Source organism: Pseudophryne corroboree, chromosome 3 (genome assembly GCF_028390025.1).
Source record: "Pseudophryne corroboree isolate aPseCor3 chromosome 3, aPseCor3.hap2, whole genome shotgun sequence".
Classification (NCBI taxonomy): Eukaryota; Metazoa; Chordata; class Amphibia; order Anura; family Myobatrachidae; genus Pseudophryne; species Pseudophryne corroboree.
The window spans coordinates 401370661-401392922 of NC_086446.1; the positions used below are offsets into that span (position 1 = coordinate 401370661).

Here is a 22262-nt window from a genome sequence, read left to right on the forward strand (position 1 = left end):
CGGAAGATCCGTGGCCTCTACCTCTAAGGAGGGACTTGCTTCAGCAGGGTCCCTGTCTGTTTCAAGACTTACCGCGGCTGCGTTTGACGGCATGGCGGTTGAACGCCGGATCCTAAAGGAAAAAGGCATGCCGGAAGAAGTCATTCCTACTTTGATTAAAGCAAGGAAGGAAGTAACCGTGCAACATTATCACCGCATTTGGCGAAAATATGTTGCGTGGTGCGAGGATCGGAGTGCTCCGACGGAGGAATTTCAACTGGGTCGATTCCTACATTTCCTGCAATCAGGATTGTCTATGGGTCTCAAATTGGGATCTATTAAGGTTCAAATTTCGGCCCTGTCGATTTTCTTCCAGAAAGAATTGGCTTCAGTCCCTGAAGTCCAGACTTTTGTTAAGGGAGTGCTGCATATACAGCCTCCTGTGGTGCCTCCAGTGGCACCGTGGGATCTCAATGTGGTTTTGGACTTTCTAAAATCTCATTGGTTTGAACCACTAAAAAATGTGGATATGAAATATCTCACATGGAAAGTGACCATGCTACTAGCCCTGGCTTCGGCCAGGAGAGTGTCAGAACTGGCAGCTTTATCTTACAAAAGCCCATATCTGATTTTCCATTCGGACAGGGCGGAACTGCGGACTCGTCCGCATTTTCTCCCTAAGGTGGTGTCAGCATTTCATCTGAACCAGCCTATTGTAGTGCCTGCGGCTACAAGTGACTTGGAGGACTCCAAGTTACTGGACGTTGTCAGAGCATTGAAAATATATATTGCAAGGACAGCTGGAGTCAGAAAATCTGACTCGTTGTTTATATTGTATGCACCCAACAAGATGGGTGCTCCTGCGTCTAAGCAGACGATTGCTCGTTGGATCTGTAGCACAATCCAACTTGCACATTCTGTGGCAGGCCTGCCACAGCCTAAATCTGTAAAGGCCCACTCCACAAGGAAGGTGGGCTCATCTTGGGCGGCTGCCCGAGGGGTCTCGGCATTACAACTTTGCCGAGCAGCTACGTGGTCAGGGGAGAACACGTTTGTAAAATTTTACACATTTGATACTCTGGCTAAGGAGGACCTGGAGTTCTCTCATTCGGTGCTGCAGAGTCATCCGCACTCTCCCGCCCGTTTGGGAGCTTTGGTATAATCCCCATGGTCCTTTCAGGAACCCCAGCATCCACTAGGACGATAGAGAAAATAAGAATTTACTTACCGATAATTCTATTTCTCGGAGTCCGTAGTGGATGCTGGGCGCCCATCCCAAGTGCGGATTATCTGCAATAATTGTACATAGTTATTGTTAACTAATTCGGGTTATTGTTGTAGGGAGCCATCTTTCAGAGGCTCCTCTGTTATCATACTGTTAACTGGGTTTAGATCACAAGTTGTACGGTGTGATTGGTGTGGCTGGTATGAGTCTTACCCGGGATTCAAAATTCCTCCCTTATTGTGTACGCTCGTCCGGGCACAGTACCTAACTGAGGCTTGGAGGAGGGTCATAGGGGGAGGAGCCAGTGCACACCACCTGATCGGAAAGCTTTACTTTTTGTGCCCTGTCTCCTGCGGAGCCGCTATTCCCCATGGTCCTTTCAGGAACCCCAGCATCCACTACGGACTCCGAGAAATAGAATTATCGGTAAGTAAATTCTTATTTTTGGGGTTTTTTTTCTACCCCTGTATTTTTTTTTTTACATTTATTTATTTTATTCATATGAAATACAGTGGATTAATAATGCAGGATACCACATTTCACATTTTCCATGTTGCTTCATGGTGATTAAATTCATAAATTCTGCTCTCTTCATATGTTGTGCCGCTTGTAAAATACATGTGAAAATTTTACTGATATAAATTGTTTCTTAAGTATTAAGGCAAAATACACACTTTAAAAGTTGTTGTTGGATTTGTTTTCATTTTATTTTAATTCTAGAAGAAAACAAAAATCATAAATTCTTTGTATCACTTTTACATATGCCTCAATCCTGTCCCTTAAATAATCCTAAACCCATTTTACACCTACTCCCGATTTCTATGTGCATAACTACAAATCTATTGGACCTGTAACAAAATTGTGATGTGGCTCCCTGTACCCCAAGATCAAGCCACACCCAAGACAATATTTGGACTATCCCCAGTCAAAATCCATTAGAGACCACTACTGAGTGACACGAGTGCCAGACTGTTACTAATGACATTTTAAATCGTCATGTTACCCGTTTTCTGCATTTTATAACTGGCCTGTACTTCAGATTTTATTTTATTTTTCTTTGGCACCTTGGGACAAGACCTCTCTTGTCCTTCTGGGCCCAAAACAACTACATGAATTGATTTGGCTGTAATATGTGGTGTACTTTAAAAATGTTTTCTATTTTGGACCATTTTTTGCGATGCATCTTTTGGGATTTTTTGGGATGCATCGCTAACTCCTATTCAAATGTTAGACCTAGTTTGTAATAAAGTATATTCTGATACTGTAATCCTACTGGATCTTTAATTGTTTTAATATAATAAGGTGCTTGGAGACTAGTCTGTATTCAAAACTGAATCGCAGAGACGTCCATGAGGATGTTGATGTGGTTTAAACAAGTAGAAGCCTTAATCATTTTTATTTTTTTTACAATAGCATTAAATCTCTTCTGTGCTACAGTGATGTGTGAAGATTAAGGTGTCATTAGCGCCTTTTTTAAATAAGTGATCATACATCCAATTGCTGTAGATGTGTGAAATATAGAGATGAATTCTCTCATACTGTATTTGGCCGCATACTTTTGCATGTCTTGCCAGTGAAATTTGTCCTGTAGTGTTCCCAGTCCTGCCGCAGCCATGCCACCCAACAGAATACATGTACCACAATTCATATTCTATAGTGTTCACAAAATGCAAATTTACAAGAAGTGCTTAATTACGACGCAAGTGATAGGTGACTGTTAGAATTTTGCAGCTCTGCAAAACACCCTGTTCAGTTGATGTAAAATCTGCATAGAAGGGGGAAAGCGTGGGGGGTGTGGTGTCTTTTTTGTTTTTTTCTTTCTTTGCATTGGTAAATATACTGTAAAATAAAACAGAATGCAACAAAAGAAAAGCAAAAGTATTATTACGCTTGTAACTAGCACTTGATTCTTTAAGGAAGTTTTATTTAAAAATGTAGCCAATTTAAACTTTTTATTTTTTTTATTTTCTTCTCATTTCCCCCTCCCTTATTAGCCGCAAAGATCTTGATATTGAGAGACCTCTTATCGCATCCAATAATTCAGTCGGCACACTCAGGTAGGTCAAAAAGACTGACATGTTTGTTACATTGAAGGCTTAATTTCGGGCCATTTAGCGTATTTGGTGTCTTCCCTGCTGGACACAGCGCAGAAGATCCAGTAGCATCCGCGGAGTTTAGAATGTGTACTCTTTCAGGGAGTGTACTACATCTTGTTTACCTTGACTTTGTCGTCACTGCTGAAATGTCGCACGGATTCGAATGTTAACAAAATGTCCCTGGTGGTCTAGTAGTGACTTTCTGGGTCTGGCGGCTCCAGCGGTGTCAGGTGGTGATACTTCCAGTGGTAAGTATGACTAATCCCTAACCCTCCACTGCAGCACCGTGCATCAGTGAAGTGGGGTGAGGCAGAGCCTTTCCTGTCATACGAACGTTTGTGCCAGAGTTTTCACTGTATAAAGTATATGAAAAATTGTTTAAAATATAATCATCTTTGTATTCTAATCATTTTTATAGCCAAAACTCTGGAGTAAAAAGTTTATGGCAGGTGAGGCAGTGCCATCTTTTCCGCACATCTCCGATCAAAACTCACAGTATTTCCTGGAGTTTATACTGCTGCACCTGTGTATTATGTCCAGATGTACCCTTTGGCTCATATATTGTGTGTAAATCTGGCTCTGGTGCTAACCAGTGCCTCCTGAGCCATTTAGGCCACCGCACGTCCCTGTCGTGCATAATGACATTTCACATGCCTACGTAGCTGTTGACATTGTAAATTAAAATTATGACTACATCCCCTTTCAGGGCTCTATAGATTAGATCAGATTAGTGTTGATCTGGCAAGCTGTATTCTGACCTGCAAATAAAATAATAATAAAAAAAGTGAGCATTCCATTCAACTGGCGCTACAGATATAAAACCATAAATAATACGTTCCTTATGGAATTGATATTACACTCCTCCAATGTCCTAATAACTTGATCCAGCAGATAAAAACTTCATTCCACCTTTCTTCAATCTCCTCACCACAGAGATTGCTGAAAGGATCTTCGATTTTTCTCTTGCTGGTTCCACAGGATTATCCACAGGATAACATTGGGATATTGTCAAGCGACAGCGAAAATGGCACCAACACGGTCACGAGCTTTCTGGCCTCCCAGGATGCATTGGGGCCTCCACTATATAGTCTCGCCCACTGACTCTGTCAAATCAGTTTTTTTGCTTGGTGCGGCAGGAAGCCGCATGATCACAGGGCTGCTGTGAGAGCAGCCTCAAGCTTTTATTATTTTATTTTTATAGACTTACTATATTGTTTTTTTGAGCGACTTCTCTTAACAGCGTCTTAAACGCATACTAGAAAGAGTCGCTCCAACAACTCCCCACCGGGTCGCAACAACGCTTACCTTCGGGTATCAGTGCTGTTCGACGGGCATATGTGTCGGATGTTCTAGCAGGTCCAGCAGACGTAACCAGGCTGTGGCCGGAGCATGGAGACGGTGAGTCTATGGACTTCCTCTTACTAGAGGGGTCAGGACACAGCTACACTGATTTGGTGGAGACTACAAACAGTGTGTTGATGCGCCGAACATCTAGAGTGCGACAGCGCTACGCTCCTGGGATCATAGGTGCCAGGACTAGGTAGAGGCCGCGATCCTGGGAGTTTAAGTCAACAGGGAGATTCAGACGCTCTCCTGGCTGCCCCTCCTCCGAGTTCATGGCCAGTTCCCGCGTGTCTCTCGTTTCATGAACTAAATGACCTCGCTTCCGGCTCAGACACTACCACGAGGGTACTCTGTCGCAGCTTAGACACTGCGGTTGTGTACACTGGAGATAAACCCGCCCAGACCGAGTCGCAGACCTTAGCGTCTGCATACATGTGGAAGTCGCTCAGCGTCAGTTGGTGAGCGTCCGTGCCACGTTATCAGTTATTAAGAGCGGCAGTGTACACCAGTAGCGTCTGAATCCACTCAGCGTCTTACGAGCGTATTTGCTTGGATATGGAAGTGTGGCGAGTCTCCCTGTATCCCGCTCTACGGAGGCAGGGTATACAGTACTAAAAATTCTCTCTACTTAGTATGCATTGTTAATTTTTAATACCTATTGCATATGAGACCTGTATATTACTGTGTTTTCTGCATGCTATGTTGAAAAAAGGGTGATTTTCAGTCACAAATTGTGTAGTCAATAACCGGTTAATACCATGTCTGTGAGTGGCAAAAGTGATGAGGAGAATTTATCAAGCACTCCTACAGCCCTAACATGCTTATCTTGTAAGTCAGGGGTAATTGATATGAATCAATTGGTCACTTATGAGGGTTTGTGTGCAAACTGTTTCGCTTTTCAGCGAAGTAAAAAATGAGTTCAACCACCAACAGAGCCACCATGGAATATGTTCGCAAAGACTCTGTCTTCAATAGCGGACAGGTTAGCTCCGGTAGCACCACCTTAAGGGTTAGGTTACACTATGAACCCATACATGCAGCTCCCTTCTTATGGTTTGGTTCCAGTAGCCTCTACAAGCAACCAAGGGACAGGTAAGACTAAGACAGATACGTCTGTGTGGCAGACTACACAAGATGATACATCGGATGATGATACAATAGATTTATCTCTGTATGATGATCAGTCACAGAGCTTTAGTTCAGAAGATGTAGCTGAACTTATTAGTGCTATGAAGGCTGTTCTCTCGTTGGAAGAGCCAGCAAAGACAGTGTAAAAAGCTAAAGCACCTGTATTTAAACAAACAAAATCAGTGAAAGCTGAATTCCCAGCGTCAGATGAGCTGACGGAAATGATGGATGAGTCTTGGGCAGCGCCCAGTAAAAAGTATAGGATTCCTAAGAGATGGGATTCTTATTATCCATTTCCTGCTGTGGATTGTTCGAAAAGAGAAGTTCCTCCAAAAGTAGATGCACATGTTCTGCGACTCGTGCATAAATCTGCTTTACCACTATCATCTACCTCCATTGAATGATGTCACAGACAGAAGGGTAGAGAGCCTGTTGAAAAATATTTTTTCTCTAGTAGGAGCAGTGGTAAGACCTGCTATGGCTTCGGCCTGGGTAGCAAAGGCAATGGGCGAATGGATAGAGGAACTAGAGAATGACATCCCTTCTCCTACTAGGGAGCAAGAGGATCGTTTTTGCCAATTAAGACAATCTGCCCAGTATTTGGAAGAAACAGCAATTGATGTAGGCACAGTTGCTTTTAAAGCTTCAGAAAAAGAAGAGGGGTTTGGCACTGCGCTAACAGACTATTATTCTTGCTTTACTATGAATGCTGCTTGGGGAAGGAATGCGGAATCACTACCTAATTCCGCTGTTAGGATTGGAGTATAAAAAAAGGGTTTTTTCCCCAGCGCAAGATTAGTAAAGATGAGAGACACGTAAATAAAGAAGAGTTTCTTTTATTCTAAAAATTTCATAAATGACAATTGCTTATGATCATTCAATGGAAATAAAAAATTCCTTTAGGAGGAATGCAAGGTAAATTGTAGTGTGGTTAGAGCTGTATATACAATATAAAAATTGGTAAGTAAATAAAATGAATTTGTTTAATTCATATGGAGGACCCTCTATAAAGGTCTATGTGAAATTAGACAATATATATTGCCATGCGAAGAAAAATGTGCAAATATGCGAAACTTCTATGATTATGTGCAATGAAGAATGGAGGGTGCTATACTGTAAGGGAGTTTTTGTGCGATATGCAGTAGATAGTAATGACACCTAATACCGGTAAACATACAGACAAACTACATGAACACATATAACATATAACATATATTCTTGATTGCCCGTTAAAACTTCAATGTGTTCAAAGAAAGGGCTATATATGTTGTTTGTTGTCTTTACCTAGACACAGAGAAGGTGCACTTTCTAGCGACTTAACCTCTCTGATGTACTTCAGGTTATGTAACTTCCGACAGGCACAGAATTTACAAGTCCATATGTGGCTCAGTCTTAATTAGTGTTACTACGTCAGAGATCACTTGAATTTTGATATGACTGAATGGTTTCAAAGTTCGAGTGTACCTTACTGTTTGTTGTTATGCAAAACCTTGGTAATCCAAGTGGGTAATCCGGATACAATGGCCCCCAAAGCCACATATGGACTTGTAAATTCTGTGCCTGTCGGAAGTTACATAACCTGAAGTACATCAGAGAGGTTAAGTCGCTAGAAAGTGCACCTTCTCTGTGTCTAGGTAAAGACAACAAACAACATATATAGCCCTTTCTTTGAACACATTGAAGTTTTAACGGGCAATCAAGAATATATGTTATATGTGTTCATGTAGTTTGTCTGTATGTTTACCGGTATTAGGTGTCATTACTATCTACTGCATATCGCACAAAAACTCCCTTACAGTATAGCACCCTCCATTCTTCATTGCACATAATCATAGAAGTTTCGCATATTTGCACATTTTTCTTCGCATGGCAATATATATTGTCTAATTTCACATAGACATTTATAGAGGGTCCTCCATATGAATTAAACAAATTCATTTTATTTACTTACCAATTTTTATATTGTATATACAGCTCTAACCACACTACAATTTACCTCGCTTTTAAAGCTTCAGCCTTGACAGTAGTCGCTCGCAGAGCAGTTTGGCTACGGACCTGGAAGGCAGATGCGGAGTCCAAGAAAGAATTGGAGGCATTGCCTTTTGTCTGTAATATATTATTTGGAAAACCTTTATCGGGTATCCTAGAATCAGAGGCTGAATCGAAGAAGGTCAGATTTCCGGCTGCTTATAACCCTAAGTCCAAGGGTTTTTAAAATTTTGCGCATTTCGTTGGCAAAGCAAAGCGAAAGCTAATGAGCCTAAGCAACCCCAGTTTAAATCCAGGGATAAGAAGCAGTGAGCTAGCAAAAAGCCAGCTTCCAAACCTGAACAAAAACAGTCAGCCTGAAGAGACGGGCCTCCGCCTGGAGGATTCCAGGGTTGGGGGCCACTCCTTCTTTTTGCACACATATGGCAACAGTCAACAGCAGATGTTTGGGTGCAGAAGGTAGTATCTCAGGGGTATGGGTTCCCATTCAGGAGGCAGCCTCCTCAAAGATTTTTTTGCACCAGCCCGTCGCGTATAGAGTCGAAGGCCAATGCCCTGCAAGAAGCAGTCCACAAATTACTGCAGTCAGGTGTGATTGCAGTAAAACCCCTGTCCCCTTTGTGATGGAGGCACTGGGGCAATCTATTTCTAATCCAGAAACCAAATGGGTCATATCGACCAATTCTAAATCTGAAAATGTTGAACAAATACATATGGATCCCGAAGTTCCACATGGAGACATTACGCTCCATAATGTTGGCTATGGAACCGGGAGATTACATGGTATCTCTGGATGTATGGGATGCTTACCTGCATGTGCCTATAGCACTGTCTCATCAGTGTTACCTCAGGTTTGCCATCCTCCAGGAACATTTCCAGTTCCAAGCTCTGCCTTTCGGGCTAGCTACAGCACCCAGGGTGTTTACCAAGATCATGGTGGTTATGGCAGCTTGTCTGCGCAAAGAGGGGATAAGAATTTCTCTAACGTCCTTGAGGATGCTGGGACTCCGTAAGGACCCTGGGGAATAGACGGGCTCCGCAGGAGATAGGGCACTTTAAGAAAGCTTTGGACTCTGGGTCCTCCCTCTATGCCCCTCCTCCAGACCTCAGTTTTACACTGTGCCCAGAGCAAGATGGGTGCACTGCAGAGCGTTCTCCAGAGTTCTCTGCCTAGAAGCATTTTTGTTTGGATTTATTTTTTTCTACCTTTTACTACTTTCACAGGGAGCACTGCTGGCAACAGGCTCCCTGCATCGAGGGACTGAGGAGAGAGGAGCAGACCTTCTTGTCAAAGATAGGCTCTGCTTCCTCTGCTACTGGACACCATTAGCTCCAGAGGGGGTGAACGCAGGTTCTTACTGGGCGTCCACCCCCGGAGCCGCGCCGCCGTTCTCCTCATAGAGCTAGAAGTACAGATGACAGAAGTCGTCAGGCGGCAGAAGCCTTCAGCTTCACTGAGGTAACGCACAGCACTGCAGCTGTGCGTCATTGCTCCCATACACCTCACATACTCCGGTCACTGTAAGGGTGCAGGGCGCAGGGGGGGGGGGGGGGCGCCCTGGGCAGCAATATAAACCTCTGCATGGCAAAAAGACTATATACATGTACAGGTGGGCTCTGTACATGTATATAAAAGAGCCCCCGCTATATTTTACTAAGTTTGAGCGGGACAGAAGCCCGCTGCCGAGGGGGTGGGGCTTCTCCCTCAGCACTCACCAGCGCCATTTTCTCTCCACAGCACTGCTGAGAGGAAGCTCCCCGGACTCTCCTCTGCTTACACACGGTGAAAGGGTGCTTAAAAGAGGGGGGGGGGGCACATAATTGGCGGTTTACATATTATACAGCGCTGCTGGGGAAAAACATTTTGTGTTGGTCTCCAGGGTTATTGCGCTGGGGTGTGTGCTGGCATACTCTCTCTCTGTCTCTCCAAAGGGCCTTGACAGGGATACTGTCTTCAGGAAAGGGGTTCCCTGTGTGTGTGTCGGTACGCGTGTGTCGACATGTTTGACGAGGAAGGCTCACTTAATGTGGAGGGGGAGTGCTTGAATGTCAGGTCGCCGTCGGCAACGCCGACACCGGAATGGGTGGATATGCTGAATGTCTTGAATGCAAATGTCAATCTATTGCATAAAAGATTAGACAAGGCAGAAGCTAGGGATCAGTCAGGTAGCCGGTGCATGCCTGTGCCTGGGGCACCAGGTCCTTCGGGGTCTCGCGCACCATAGCCCAGATCGATGACACAGATACTGACTCTAGTGTCAACTATGAAGATGCAAAATTACAGCCGAAGGTGGCTAAGGGTATACGGTACATGATTATTGCCATTAAAGAGGTTTTGCATATTACTGAGGAACCCCCTGTCCCTGACACGAGGGTACACATGTATAAAGGGAAAAAGCCTGAAGTCACTTTTCCATCCTCATTTGAATTAAGTGACTTGTGCGAAAAGGCTTGAGAATCTACGGATTTATAGACCACAAGTTCCCAAAAGGATTCTCATGGCGTATCCTTTTCCACAAACTGATAGGATACACTGGAAATCTTCGCCAAAAATTGACAAGGCGCTGACACGTTTGTCCAAAAAGGTGGCACTGCCTTCTCAGGATACGGCTTCCCTCAAGGATCCTGCTGATCGCAGGCAGGAAATTACCTTAAAGCACATTTACAATCATTCCGGTACTATTGCTCGACCGGCTATGGCGTCGGCCTGGGTTTGTAGTGCGGTTGTGGCATGGGCAGATTCCTTATCTACGGAAATTGACACCTTAGATAGGGACGCCATTCAAATGACCGTAGAGCATATCAGAGATGCTGCCTTGTATATGAGGGATGCTCAGAGAGACATTTGTTTATTACGCTCCAGAATAAATGCTATGTCTATTTCTGCTAGGCGGCTCTTGTGGAAGATGCCGATTCAAAGCGGCATATGGAGTCCTTGCCTTACAAAGGGGTGGAGTTGTTTGGAGACGGCCTCTCGGATCTTGTCTCTACGGCTATGGCTGGTAAGTCAAATTTCTTATCTTATGTCCCCCCGCAGCATACAAAAAAGGAACCTCATCAAATGCAGTCCTTTCGTTCCAATAAAAACAAGAAGGTACGTGGATCATCCTTTGTTGCCAGAGGGAAAGGCAGGGGAAAAAAGCTGCACACAGCTAGTTCCCAAGAGCAGAAGTCCTCTCCTGCGTCTGCAAAGTCCACCGCATGACGCTGGGGCTTTCCGAGGGGAGGCAGATCTGGTGGGGGCTCGTCTTCGGTTTTTCAGCCACGTCTGGGTTCACTCGCAGGTGGATCCCTGGGCATTAGAGATTGTTTCTCAGGGATACAGGCTGGAATTCGAAGACTTGCCTCCTTGCTGATTTTTCAAATCGGCTGTGCCGGCTTCCCCGTCAGAGAGGGAGCTAGTGTTGGCAGCAATCCAAAAATGGTATATTCAACAGGTGATTGTCACAGTTCCTCATCTCCAGCAAGGAGAGGCATATTACTCAACCCTGTTTGTGGTCCCGAAACCGGACGGTTCGGTCAGACCCATTTTAAACCTGAAATCTCTGAACCTGTACTTGAAGAGGTTCAAGTTCAAAATGGAATCACTCAGGGCGGTCATCGCCAGCCTGGATTGGGGGGTTTGGATGGTGTCCCTGGACATAAAGGATGCTTACCTTCATGTTCCGATATTCCCCCCGCATCAGGTGTTCCTGAGATTTGCAGTGCAGGACTGTCACTACCAATTTCAGACGTTGACGTTTGGGCTTTCCATGGCCCCGAGAATTTTCACCAAGGTAATGGCGGAAATGATGGTGCTCCTGCGCAGGCAGGGGGTCACAATTATCCCATACTTGGACGATCTCCTCATAAAGGCGAGATCTCGGGAGAGGTTGCTGGACAGCGTGTCTCTGTTCATGAAGACGTTGCAGATACACAGTCCCAGCTAGTCCCTACAACACGTCTGACCTTTTTGGGGCTGATGCTAGACACAGACCAGAAAAAGGTTTTTCTTCCGATCGAAAAGGTTCAGGAACTCCTAGCCATGGTCAGGAACCTATTAAAACCAAAAAAGGTTTCAGTGCATCATTGCACGCGGGTCCTGGGGAAGATGGTGGCTTCCTACGAGGCCATTCCTTTCGGCAGGTTCCATGCGAGGACTTTTCAATGGGACCTCTTGGACAAGTGGTCCGGGTCCCATTTACAAATGCATCAAAGGATCACCCTGTCTTCCAGGACCAGGGTATCTCTCCTGTGGTGGCTGAACAGTGCTCACCTACTAGAAGGTCGCAGGTTCGGCATTCTGGACTGAGTCCTGGTGACCACGGACGCAAGCCTCCGAGGCTGGGGAGCAGTGACACTGGGAAGAAATTTCCAAGGTCTCTGGTCAAGCCTAGAGTCTTGTCTCCACATCAACGTCCTGGAGTTGAGGGCCATATACAACGCCCTGCGTCAAGCGGAGGAATTGCTTTGGAGAAAGCCGGTTCTGATTCAGTCAGACAATGTCACGGCAGTGGCTCATATAAACCGCCAAGGCGGAACAAGGAGCAGAATGGCCATGGCAGAAGCGACCAGGATTCTATGTTGGGCGGAAGGCCATGTAAGCGCGCTTCAGCGGTGTTCATCCCGGGGGTGGACAACTGGGAGGTGGACTTCCTCAGCAGGCACGACCTGCATCCGGGAGAGTGGGGACTTCATCAAGAAGTCTTCGCACAGATCACTGATTGTTGGGGACTGCCTCAAATCGACATGATGGCATCCCGTCTCAACAAAAAGCTAAAGCGGTATTGCGCCAGGTCAAGGGACCCTCAGGCGGTAGCGGTAGACGCTCTGGTGACACCTTGGGTGTTCAGATCGGTCTATGTGTTTCCTCCTCTTCCTCTCATACCCAAGGTGTTGAGAATAATACGAAGAAGCAGGGTCAGAACAATACTCATTGTTCCGGATTGGCCACGGAGGACTTGGTATCCGGAGCTGCAAGAGTTGCTCGCAGGGGATCCGTGGCCTCTTCCTCTAAGGCAGGACCTGCTGCGGCAGGGGCCCTATCTGTTCCAAGACTTACCGCGGCTGCGTTTGACGGCATGGCGGTTGAACGCCGGATCCTAGCGGATAAAGGGATTCCGGAGGAAGTCATTCCTACCCTGATCAAGGCTAGGAAAGATGTGACGTTAAAACATTATCACCGTATATGGCGGAAATATGTTTCTTGGTGTGAGGCCAGAGCTGCTCCTACGGAGGAGTTCCATTTGGGCCGTCTACTTCACTTCCTTCAAACAGGAGTGACTTTGGGCCTAAAATTAGGGTCCATAAAGGTCCAGATTTCGGCCTTATCCATTTTCTTTCAAAGAGAATTTGCCTCTATTCCTGAAGTACAGACCTTTTGTGAAGGGAGTGCTGCATATTCAGCCTCCCTTTGTGCCTTCGGTGGCGCCTTGGGATCTTAATGTGGTGTTACGTTTCCTCAAGTCACCTTGGTTTGAACCACTCAAAACTGTGGAGTTGAAATACCTCACGTGGAAAGTGGTCATGTTGTTGGCGTTCGCTTCGGCAAGACGTGTTTCCGAATTGGCGGCTTTATCTCATAAAAGCCCATACTTGGTTTTTCACGTGGATAGGGCAGAGTTGAGGACTCGCCCTCACTTTCTGCCAAAAGTGGTCTCATCTTTTCATGTGAACCAACCTATTGTTGTGCCTGTGGCTACACGGGACTTGGAGGATTCCGAGTCCCTGGATGTAGTCAGGGCTTTGAAGATTTATGTGACCAGAACGGCTAGAATCAGGAAGACTGAAGCTTTGTTCGTTCTGTATGCGGCCAACAAGGTTGGCGCTCCTGCTTCAAAGCAGACTATTGCTTGCTGGATCTGTAACACGATTCAGCAGGCGCATTCTACGGCAGGATTGCCGTTACCGAAATCGGTTAAGGCCCGCTCCACTAGGAAAGTGGGCTCTTCTTGGGCGGCTGCCCGAGGGGTCTCGGCATTACAGTTGTGCCGAGCAGCTACTTGGTCGGGGACAAACACCTTTGCAAAGTTCTATAAGTTTGATACCCTGGCTGAGGAGGACCTCCTGTTTGCTCAATCGGTGCTGCAGAGTCATCCGTACTCTCCCGCCCGTTTGGGAGCTTTGGTATAATCCCCATTGACCTTACGGAGTCCCAGCATCCTCAAGGACGTTAGAGAAAATAAGATTTTACTTACCGGTAAATCTATTTCTCGTAGTCCGTAGAGGATGCTGGGCGCCCGTCCCATGTGCGGACTTCTTCTGCAAGACTTGTATATAGTTATTGCTTACATAAGGGTTATGTTATAGTTTTTCGGTGGAACCGTGGCTATGTTGTTGATACTGTTAACTGGGTAAGTGTATAACAAGTTATACGGTGTGATTGATGTGGCTGGTATGGATCTCGCCCTTAGATTTACAAAAATCCTTCCTTGTACTGTCCATCTCCTCTGGGCACAGTTTCCCTAACTGAGGTCTGGTGGAGGGGCATAGAGGGAGGAGCCAGTGCACACCCAGAGTCCAAAGCTTTCTTAAAGTGCCCTATCTCCTGCGGAGCCCGTCTATTCCCCATGGTCCTTACGGAGTCCCAGCATCCTCTACGGACTACGAGAAATAAATTTACCGGTAAGTAAAATCTTATTGTTCCCATACCTAGACGACCTGTTAATCTTAGCACAGTCGCAAGATTTACTGTTGAGCCATCTTCAACAGACGATAGTTTGTTTACAGAGACACGGGTGGCTCATAAATTGGGAAAAGTCGTCTCTGAATCCATCACAGCGGATGGTTCATTTGGGAGCCATATTGGATTCAGATCTACAGAAAGTTCTCTTACCAGAGAAAAAGATAGTCAAGGTGCAGGTCATGGCTCAGGAAGCGTTGCAAGCCCAGACAATGTCAGTCCATGCAGCAATGCGACTGTTGGGTCTGATGGAATCAACCTTCGACATGGTGGAATATGCGCAATTCCACTCCAGACCATTGCAGCACCTTATTCTGACCAAATGGAACGGAAATCATCGGACGATAAAGAAGCAGATGATAAAGATTCCAGTAAATGTAAAAAGGTCTCTAGCGTGGTGGCTACAGACAGACCATTTAAACAAGCGGAGACCCTTTTGGATAAAAGAGTGGCAAGTCCTGACAACAGATGCCAGCCTGCAGGGCTGGGGGGCGGTACTCGGAAGCCTATGGTTCCAAGGAAAGGGGACCGCAAGGTAAAGTCGCCTGCCAATAAATCTATTAGAAATAAGGGCCATTTACTTGGTTCAGGCAAAGGACAATCTACAGGGAAGACCAGTCCAGATCCGCTCAGACAATGCGACGGCAGTAGCATACCTCAATCATCAAGGAGGAACTCACAGCAAGAGTCTGATGGCGGAAGTAACTCCCATTCTAAAATGGGCAGAACTCCATCTCCCGGCATTGTCAGCAGTATTTGTCCCGGGTGTACTAAACTGGGAAGCGGATTTTCTCAGTCAGCACACCATTCAGGAAACCGAATGGGCACTACACCCAGAAGTGTTTCAGACACTGGTGAACAGATGGGGTCTACCAGAGATAGACCTTATGGCGTCTCGTCTAAACAACAAAGTTCCGAGGTACGGATCGAGAACAAAGGACCCAGGAGCGGTCCTGGTATACGCACTGTCAGTAGAATGGAGGTTTCAGCTGGCATATCTGTTCCCTCCAATATCTGTTACCCTGAGTAGTGAGAAAGATAAAACAGGCAAAAGGAGCAATCATTCTAATAGCTCCAGCTTGGCCAAGAAGGCATTGGTACACAGATCTGTTGAGAATGTCCATGGAAGCACCGATACTGCTCCCTCAACGTCCAGATCTGCTAATGCAGGGTCATTGTTGTCACAGTCATCTGTATCGCCTATCTTTGACGGCGTGGCTGTTGAAACCTCTATCTTAGAGGCTAAAGGATTTTCGAAACAAGTAATCCAAACTATGCTTAGAGCAAGAAAGCCTTCTTCGGCCCGTGTGTATCATAGAATATGGCAAGCCTATATTCACTGGTGTACTGGAAAAAAATTCAATCCGAGATCTTTTAAAGTAGCTAGGATTTTGGATTTCCTTCAGGCAGGTTTGGATAAAGGGTTGAAAGTTGCTTCCTTGAGGGTTCAAGTTTCAGCGTTAACTGTATGGTTTCAGCAGAAGATTGCTGATTTACAGGATGTACGTACATTTTTTCAAGGAGTAGTACATATTCAACCTCCATTTGTTCCTCCTGCAGCTCCCTGGGATTTGTATTTAGTTCTTAAATTTCTCCAGGGTCCTCTGTTTGAACCACTTGAGAGAGCAGATCTTAAGTGGTTAACGGTTAAAGTTCTTTTTTTACTGGCAATGGCGTCTGCCAGAAGAGTGTCAGATTTAGGAGCATTATCATGCAAGTCTCCTTTCCTAAGTTTTTTTTTTCCAGACAGAGCAGTTCTCAAAACGAGATCTAGCTATCTTCCAAAGGTGGTATCAAAGTTTCACCTATCAGGTATCGAGACTTTCTGCGGGAGAAGCGTCGCTGGACGTGGTCTGAGCTTTAAGAATCTACATAGATCGTACTAGTGCCATCAGGAAAACAGATTCTCTTCATCCTCTACGGCAGGCATTTCCAACCACGGTCCTCAAGGCACACCAACAGTGCAGGTTTTAGTGATATCCAGGCTTCAGCACAGATGTTAAATCAAAATAACTGAGGTACTAATTAAGTCACCGGTGTTCAAGCCTGGATATCACTAAAACCAGGACTGTTAGTGTGCCTTGAGGACCGCGGTTGGGAAACACTGCTCTACGGATTCCATAGAAGGGGATGGCCTGCTAGTAAATAGACGCCGGCGAGATGGCTCCGAATGGTAATATCAGAAGCTTATTCTCATGCAGATCTCCCTATTCCGGCTAATGTCTCTGCGCACTCTACACGTAAGGTAGGTCCTTCTTGGGCAGTACAACAGGGTGCTTTAGCAGAACAGATATGTAGGGCAGCCACATGGTCTTCCATAAACACATTCATTAGTCATTATGCCTTGGATACTTTTGCCTTTCATGATGCAGACTTCGGGCGATCCCTGTGCAATCAGGAGCGTCCCACCACTAAAATGGCTTTGGGAATCCCAATGTTATCCTGTGGATAATCCTGTGGACCCAGCCAGAGAAATATACGTTATGGTAAGAACTTACCGTTGATAACGTGATTTCTCTTATGTCCACAGGTATCCACAGGGATCCCACCCTGGCGCATCTGATTTGAGGATCTAGACAATCACTAAAACCTCTTCCTTCTTGTATGGAAGGGTGTGCATGTGTGTTCTTATCGCCTAAACAGGTCTCTGCCTGACGTTCCTGCCTAAAATCGCTGTGGAAAGAACTGATCTGACTGAGTCAGTGGGCGGGACTATATAGTGGAGGCCCCAATGCATCCTGGGAGGCCAGAAAGCTCGTGACCGTGTTGGTGCCATTTTCGCTGTCGCTCAACAATATCCCAATGTTATCCTGTGGATACCTGTGGACATAAGAGAAATCACGTTATCAACGGTAAGTTCTTACCATAATGTATATTTCTCTATCGTCCTAGTGGATGCTGGGGTTCCTGAAAGGACCATGGGGAATAGCGGCTCCGCAGGAGACAGGGCACAAAAGTAAAGCTTTTACAGGTCAGGTGGTGTGTACTGGCTCCTCCCCCTATGACCCTCCTCCAGACTCCAGTTAGATTTTTGTGCCCGGCCGAGAAGGGTGCAATTCTAGGTGGCTCTCATAAAGAGCTGCTTAGAGAGTTTAGCTTAGGTTTTTTATTTTACAGTGATTCCTGCTGGCAACAGGATCACTGCAACGAGGGACAGAGGGGAGAAGAAGTGAACTCACCTGCGTGCAGGATGGATTGGCTTCTTGGCTACTGGACATGAAGCTCCAGAGGGACGATCACAGGTACAGCCTGGATGGTCACCGGAGCCACGCCGCCGGCCCCCTCACAGATGCTGAAGCAAGAAGAGGTCCAGAATCGGCGGCTGAAGACTCCTGCAGTCTTCTTAAGGTAGCGCACAGCACTGCAGCTGTGCGCCATTTTCCTCTCAGCACACTTCACACGGCAGTCACTGAGGGTGCAGGGCGCTGGGGGGGGGGCGCCCTGGGAGGCAAATGAAAACCTTTAAAAAGGCTAAAAATACCTCACATATAGCCCCAGAGGCTATATGGAGATATTTACCCCTGCCTAAATGTACTAAATAGCGGGAGACGAGCCCGCCGAAAAAGGGGCGGGGCCTATCTCCTCAGCACACGGCGCCATTTTCTGTCACAGCTCCGCTGGTCAGGAAGGCTCCCAGGTCTCTCCCCTGCACTGCACTACAGAAACAGGGTATAACAGAGAGGGGGGGCAAAATAAATGGCAATATATTAATATAAAAGCAGCTATAAGGGAGCACTTAATCATAAGGCTATCCCTGTCATATATAGCGCTTTTTGGTGTGTGCTGGCAGACTCTCCCTCTGTCTCCCCAAAGGGCTAGTGGGTCCTGTCTTCGTATAGAGCATTCCCTGTGTGTCTGCTGTGTGTCGGTACGTGTGTGTCGACATGTATGAGGACGTTATTGGTGTGGAGGCGGAGCAATTGCCAAATATGAGGATGTCACCTCCTAGGGGGTCGACACCAGAATGGATGCCTTTATTTGTGGAATTACGGGATAGCGTCAACTCGCTTAAGCAGTCGTTTGCCGACATGAGGCGGCCGGACACTCAATTAGTGCCTGTCCAGGCGCCTCAAACACCGTCAGGGGCTGTAAAACGTCTTTTGCCTCAGTCGGTCGACACAGACCCAGACACAGGCACTGATTCCGGTGGTGAAGGTGACGAATCAACCGTATTTTCCAGAAGGGCCACACGTTATATGATTTTGGCAATAAAGGAGATGTTACATTTAGCTGATACTACAGGTACCACTAAACAGGGTATTATGTGGGGTGTGAAAAAACTACCAGTAGTTTTTACCGAATCAGAAGAATTAAATGACGTGTGTGATGAAGCGTGGGGTGCCCCGATAAAAAACTGCTAATTTAAAAGAAGTTATTGGCTTTATACCCTTTCCCGCCAGAGGTTAGGGAGCGCTGGGAAACACCTCCTAGGGTGGACAAAGCGCTAACACGCTTATCAAAACAAGTGATACCCTCTCCTGAGACGGCCGCACTTAAAGATCCATCAGATAGGAGGATGGAAAATATCCAAAAAGGTATACACACATGCAGGTGTTATACTACGACCAGCTATTGCGACTGCCTGGATGTGCAGTGCTGGGGTAGTTTGGTCAGAGTCCCTGATCGAAAATATTGATACCCTGGACAGGGACAATATTTTACTGTCGTTAGAACAAATAAAGGATGCATTTCTTTATATGCGTGATGCACAGAGAGATATCTGCACACTGGCATCACGGGTAAGTGCTATGTCCATTTCGGCCAGAAGAGCTTTATGGACACGACAGTGGACAGGCGATGCGTAGAGGAGTTATTTGGGGTCGGTCTATCGGATTTGGTGGCCACGGCTACGGCCGGGAAATCCACCTTTCTACCTCAAGTCACTCCCCAACAGAAAAAGGCACCGACCTTTCAACCGCAGCCCTTTCGTTCCTTTAAAAATAAGAGAGCAAAGGGCTATTCATATCTGCCACGAGGCAGAGGACGAGGGAAGAGACAGCAACAGGCAGCTCCTTCCCAGGAACAGAAGCCCTCCCCGGCTTCTACAAAAGCCTCAGCATGACGCTGGGGCTTCGCAAGCGGACTCGGGGGCGGTAGGCGGTCGTCTCAAGAATTACAGCGCGCAGTGGGCTCACTCGCAGGTAAATCCCTGGATCCTGCAGATAATATCTCAGGGGTACAGGTTGAAATTAGAGACAGAGCCACCTCGCCGTTTCCTGAAGTCTGCTTTACCAACGTCCCCCTCAGAAAGGGAGACGGTTTTGGAAGCCATTCACAAGCTGTATTCTCAGCAGGTGATAGTCAAGGTACCTCTTCTACAACAAGGGAAGGGGTATTATTCCACTCTTTTTGTGGTACCGAAGCCGGATGGCTCGGTAAGGCCTATTCTAAATCTGAAGTCCTTGAACCTGTACATAAAGAAGTTCAGGTTCAAGATGGAGTCACTCAGAGCAGTGATAGCGAACCTGGAAGAAGGGGACTTTATGGTATCCTTGGACATCAAGGATGCGTATCTCCACGTTCCAATTACCCCTCACACCAGGGGTACCTCAGGTTCGTTGTACAAAACTGTCACTATCAGTTTCAGACGCTGCCGTTTGGTTTGTCCACGGCACCTCGGGTCTTTACAAAGGTAATGGCCGAGATAATATTTCTTCTTCGAAGAAAAGGCGTATTAATTATCCCATACTTGGACGATCTCCTAATAAGGGCAAGGTCCAGAGAACAGCTAGAGATGGGTTTAGCACTATCTCAAGAGGTGCCTAAAGCAGCACGGATGGATTCTGAATATTCCAAAATCCAAATTAATGCCGACAACTCGTCTGCTGTTCCTGGGGATGATTCTGGACACAGTTCAGAAAAAGGTTTTTCTTCCCGAAGAAAAAGCCAAGGAGTTATCTGACCTGGTCAGGAACCTCCTAAAACCAGGAAAGGTGTCTGTACATCAATGCACAAGAGTCCTGGGAAAAAATGGTAGCTTCTTACGAAGCAATCCCTTTCGGCAGATTCCATGCAAAGGGATCTGTTGGACAAATGGTCAGGGTCGCATCTTCAGATGCACCTGCGGATAACCCTGTCGCCGAGGACAAGGGTATCCCTTCTGTGGTGGTTGCAGGAGGCTCATCTATTGGAGGGCCGCAGATTCGGCATGCAGGATTGGATCCTGGTGACCACGGATGCCAGCCTGAGAGGCTGGGGAGCAGTCACACAGGGAAGAAATTTCCAGGGAGTGTGGTCGAGCCTGAAAAAGTCTCTTCACATAAGCATTCTGGAACTAAGAGCAATCTACAATGCTCTAAGCCAGGCGGAACCTCTGCTTCAAGGAAGACCGGTGTTGATCCAGTCGGACAACATCACGGCAGTCGCCCATGTAAACAGACAGGGCGGCACAAGAAGCAGGAGGGCAATGGCAGAAGCTGCCAGGATCCTTCGCTGGGCGGAGAATCACGTGATAGCACTGTCAGCAGTATTCATCCCGGGCGTGGACAACTGGGAAGCAGACTTCCTCAGCAGACACGACCTTCACCCGGGAGAGTGGGGACTTCATCCAGAAGTTTTCCACATGCTATTAAACCGTTGGGTAAAACCAATGGTGGACATGATGGCGTCTTGCCTCAACAAAACACTGGACAGGTATTGCGCCAGGTCAAGAGATCTGCAGGCAATAGCTGTGGACGCGCTGGTAACACCTTGGGTGTACCAGTCGGTATATGTGTTTCCTCCTCTGCCTCTCATACCAAAGGTATTGAGGATTATACGGCAAAGAGGAGTAAGACTAGTGGCTCCGGATTGGCCAAGAAGGACTTGGTACCCGGAACTTCAAGAGATGGTCACGGACGATCCGTGGCCTCTACTTCTGAGAAGGGACCTGCTTCAGCAGGGTCCTTGTCTTTTTCAAGACTTACCGCGGCTGCGTTTGACGGCATGGCGTTTGAATGCCAGATCCTAAAAGGAAAAGGCATTCCAGAAGAAGTCATTCCTACCTTGATAAAGGCAAGGAAGGAAGTCACCGCGAAGCATTATCGTCTTATTTGGCGAAAATATGTTGCGTGGTGCGAGCAGCGGAGTGCTCCGATGGAGGAATTTCAACTGGGTCGTTTTCCTACATTTCCTGCAATCAGGATTGTCTATGGGTCTCAAATTGGGATCTATTAAGGTTCAAATTTCGGCCCTATCAATATTCTTCCAAAAAGAATTGGCCTCAGTCCCTGAGGTCCAGATTTTTATCAAAGGAGTACTGCATATACAGCCTCCTGTGGTGCCTAAGGTGGCACCGTGGGATCTAAATGTAGTTTAGATTTCCTCAAATCCAATTGGTTTGAACCACTAAAGAATGTGGATTTGAAATATCTCACATGGAAAGTGACTATGTTACTGGCCCTGGCTTCGGCCGGGAGAGTATCTGAACTGGCGGCTTTGTTTTATAAAAGCCCTTATTTAATTTTCCATTCGACATAGGGCAGAGCTGCGGACGCGTCCGCATTTTCTCCCTAAGGTGGTATCAGCGTTTCACCTGAACCAGCCTATTGTAGTGCCTGCGGCTACAGACGACTTGAAGGACTCCAAGTTGTTGGACGTTGTCAGAGCCTTAAAAATATACATTTAAAGGACGGCTGGAGTCAGAAAATCTGACTCGCTGTTTATACTGTATGCACCCAACAAGTTGGGTGCACCTGCTTCTAAGCAGTCGATTGCTCGTTGGATTTGTAACAAAATTCAACTTGTACATTCTGTGGCAGGCCTGCCACAGCCTAAATCTGTTAAGGCCCATTCCGCAAGGAAGGTGGGCTCATCTTGGGCGGCTGCCCGAGGGGTCTCGGCATTACAACTCTGCCGAGCA

General features: G+C 46.5%; 1 protein-coding gene across 3 annotated transcripts in view; it reads left to right on the forward strand.

Annotated features, from left to right (window-relative positions):
• Positions 1-22262, forward strand: part of NDRG3 (NDRG family member 3) — a 240382-nt gene that overhangs the window by 204611 nt on the left and 13509 nt on the right. For all 3 annotated transcript variants that reach the window (XM_063960112.1, XM_063960115.1, XM_063960114.1), the window contains exon 11: positions 3199-3261. In XM_063960112.1, coding sequence (XP_063816182.1) covers positions 3199-3261 — 63 coding nt within the window. The remainder of the gene's footprint in view (positions 1-3198; positions 3262-22262) is intronic.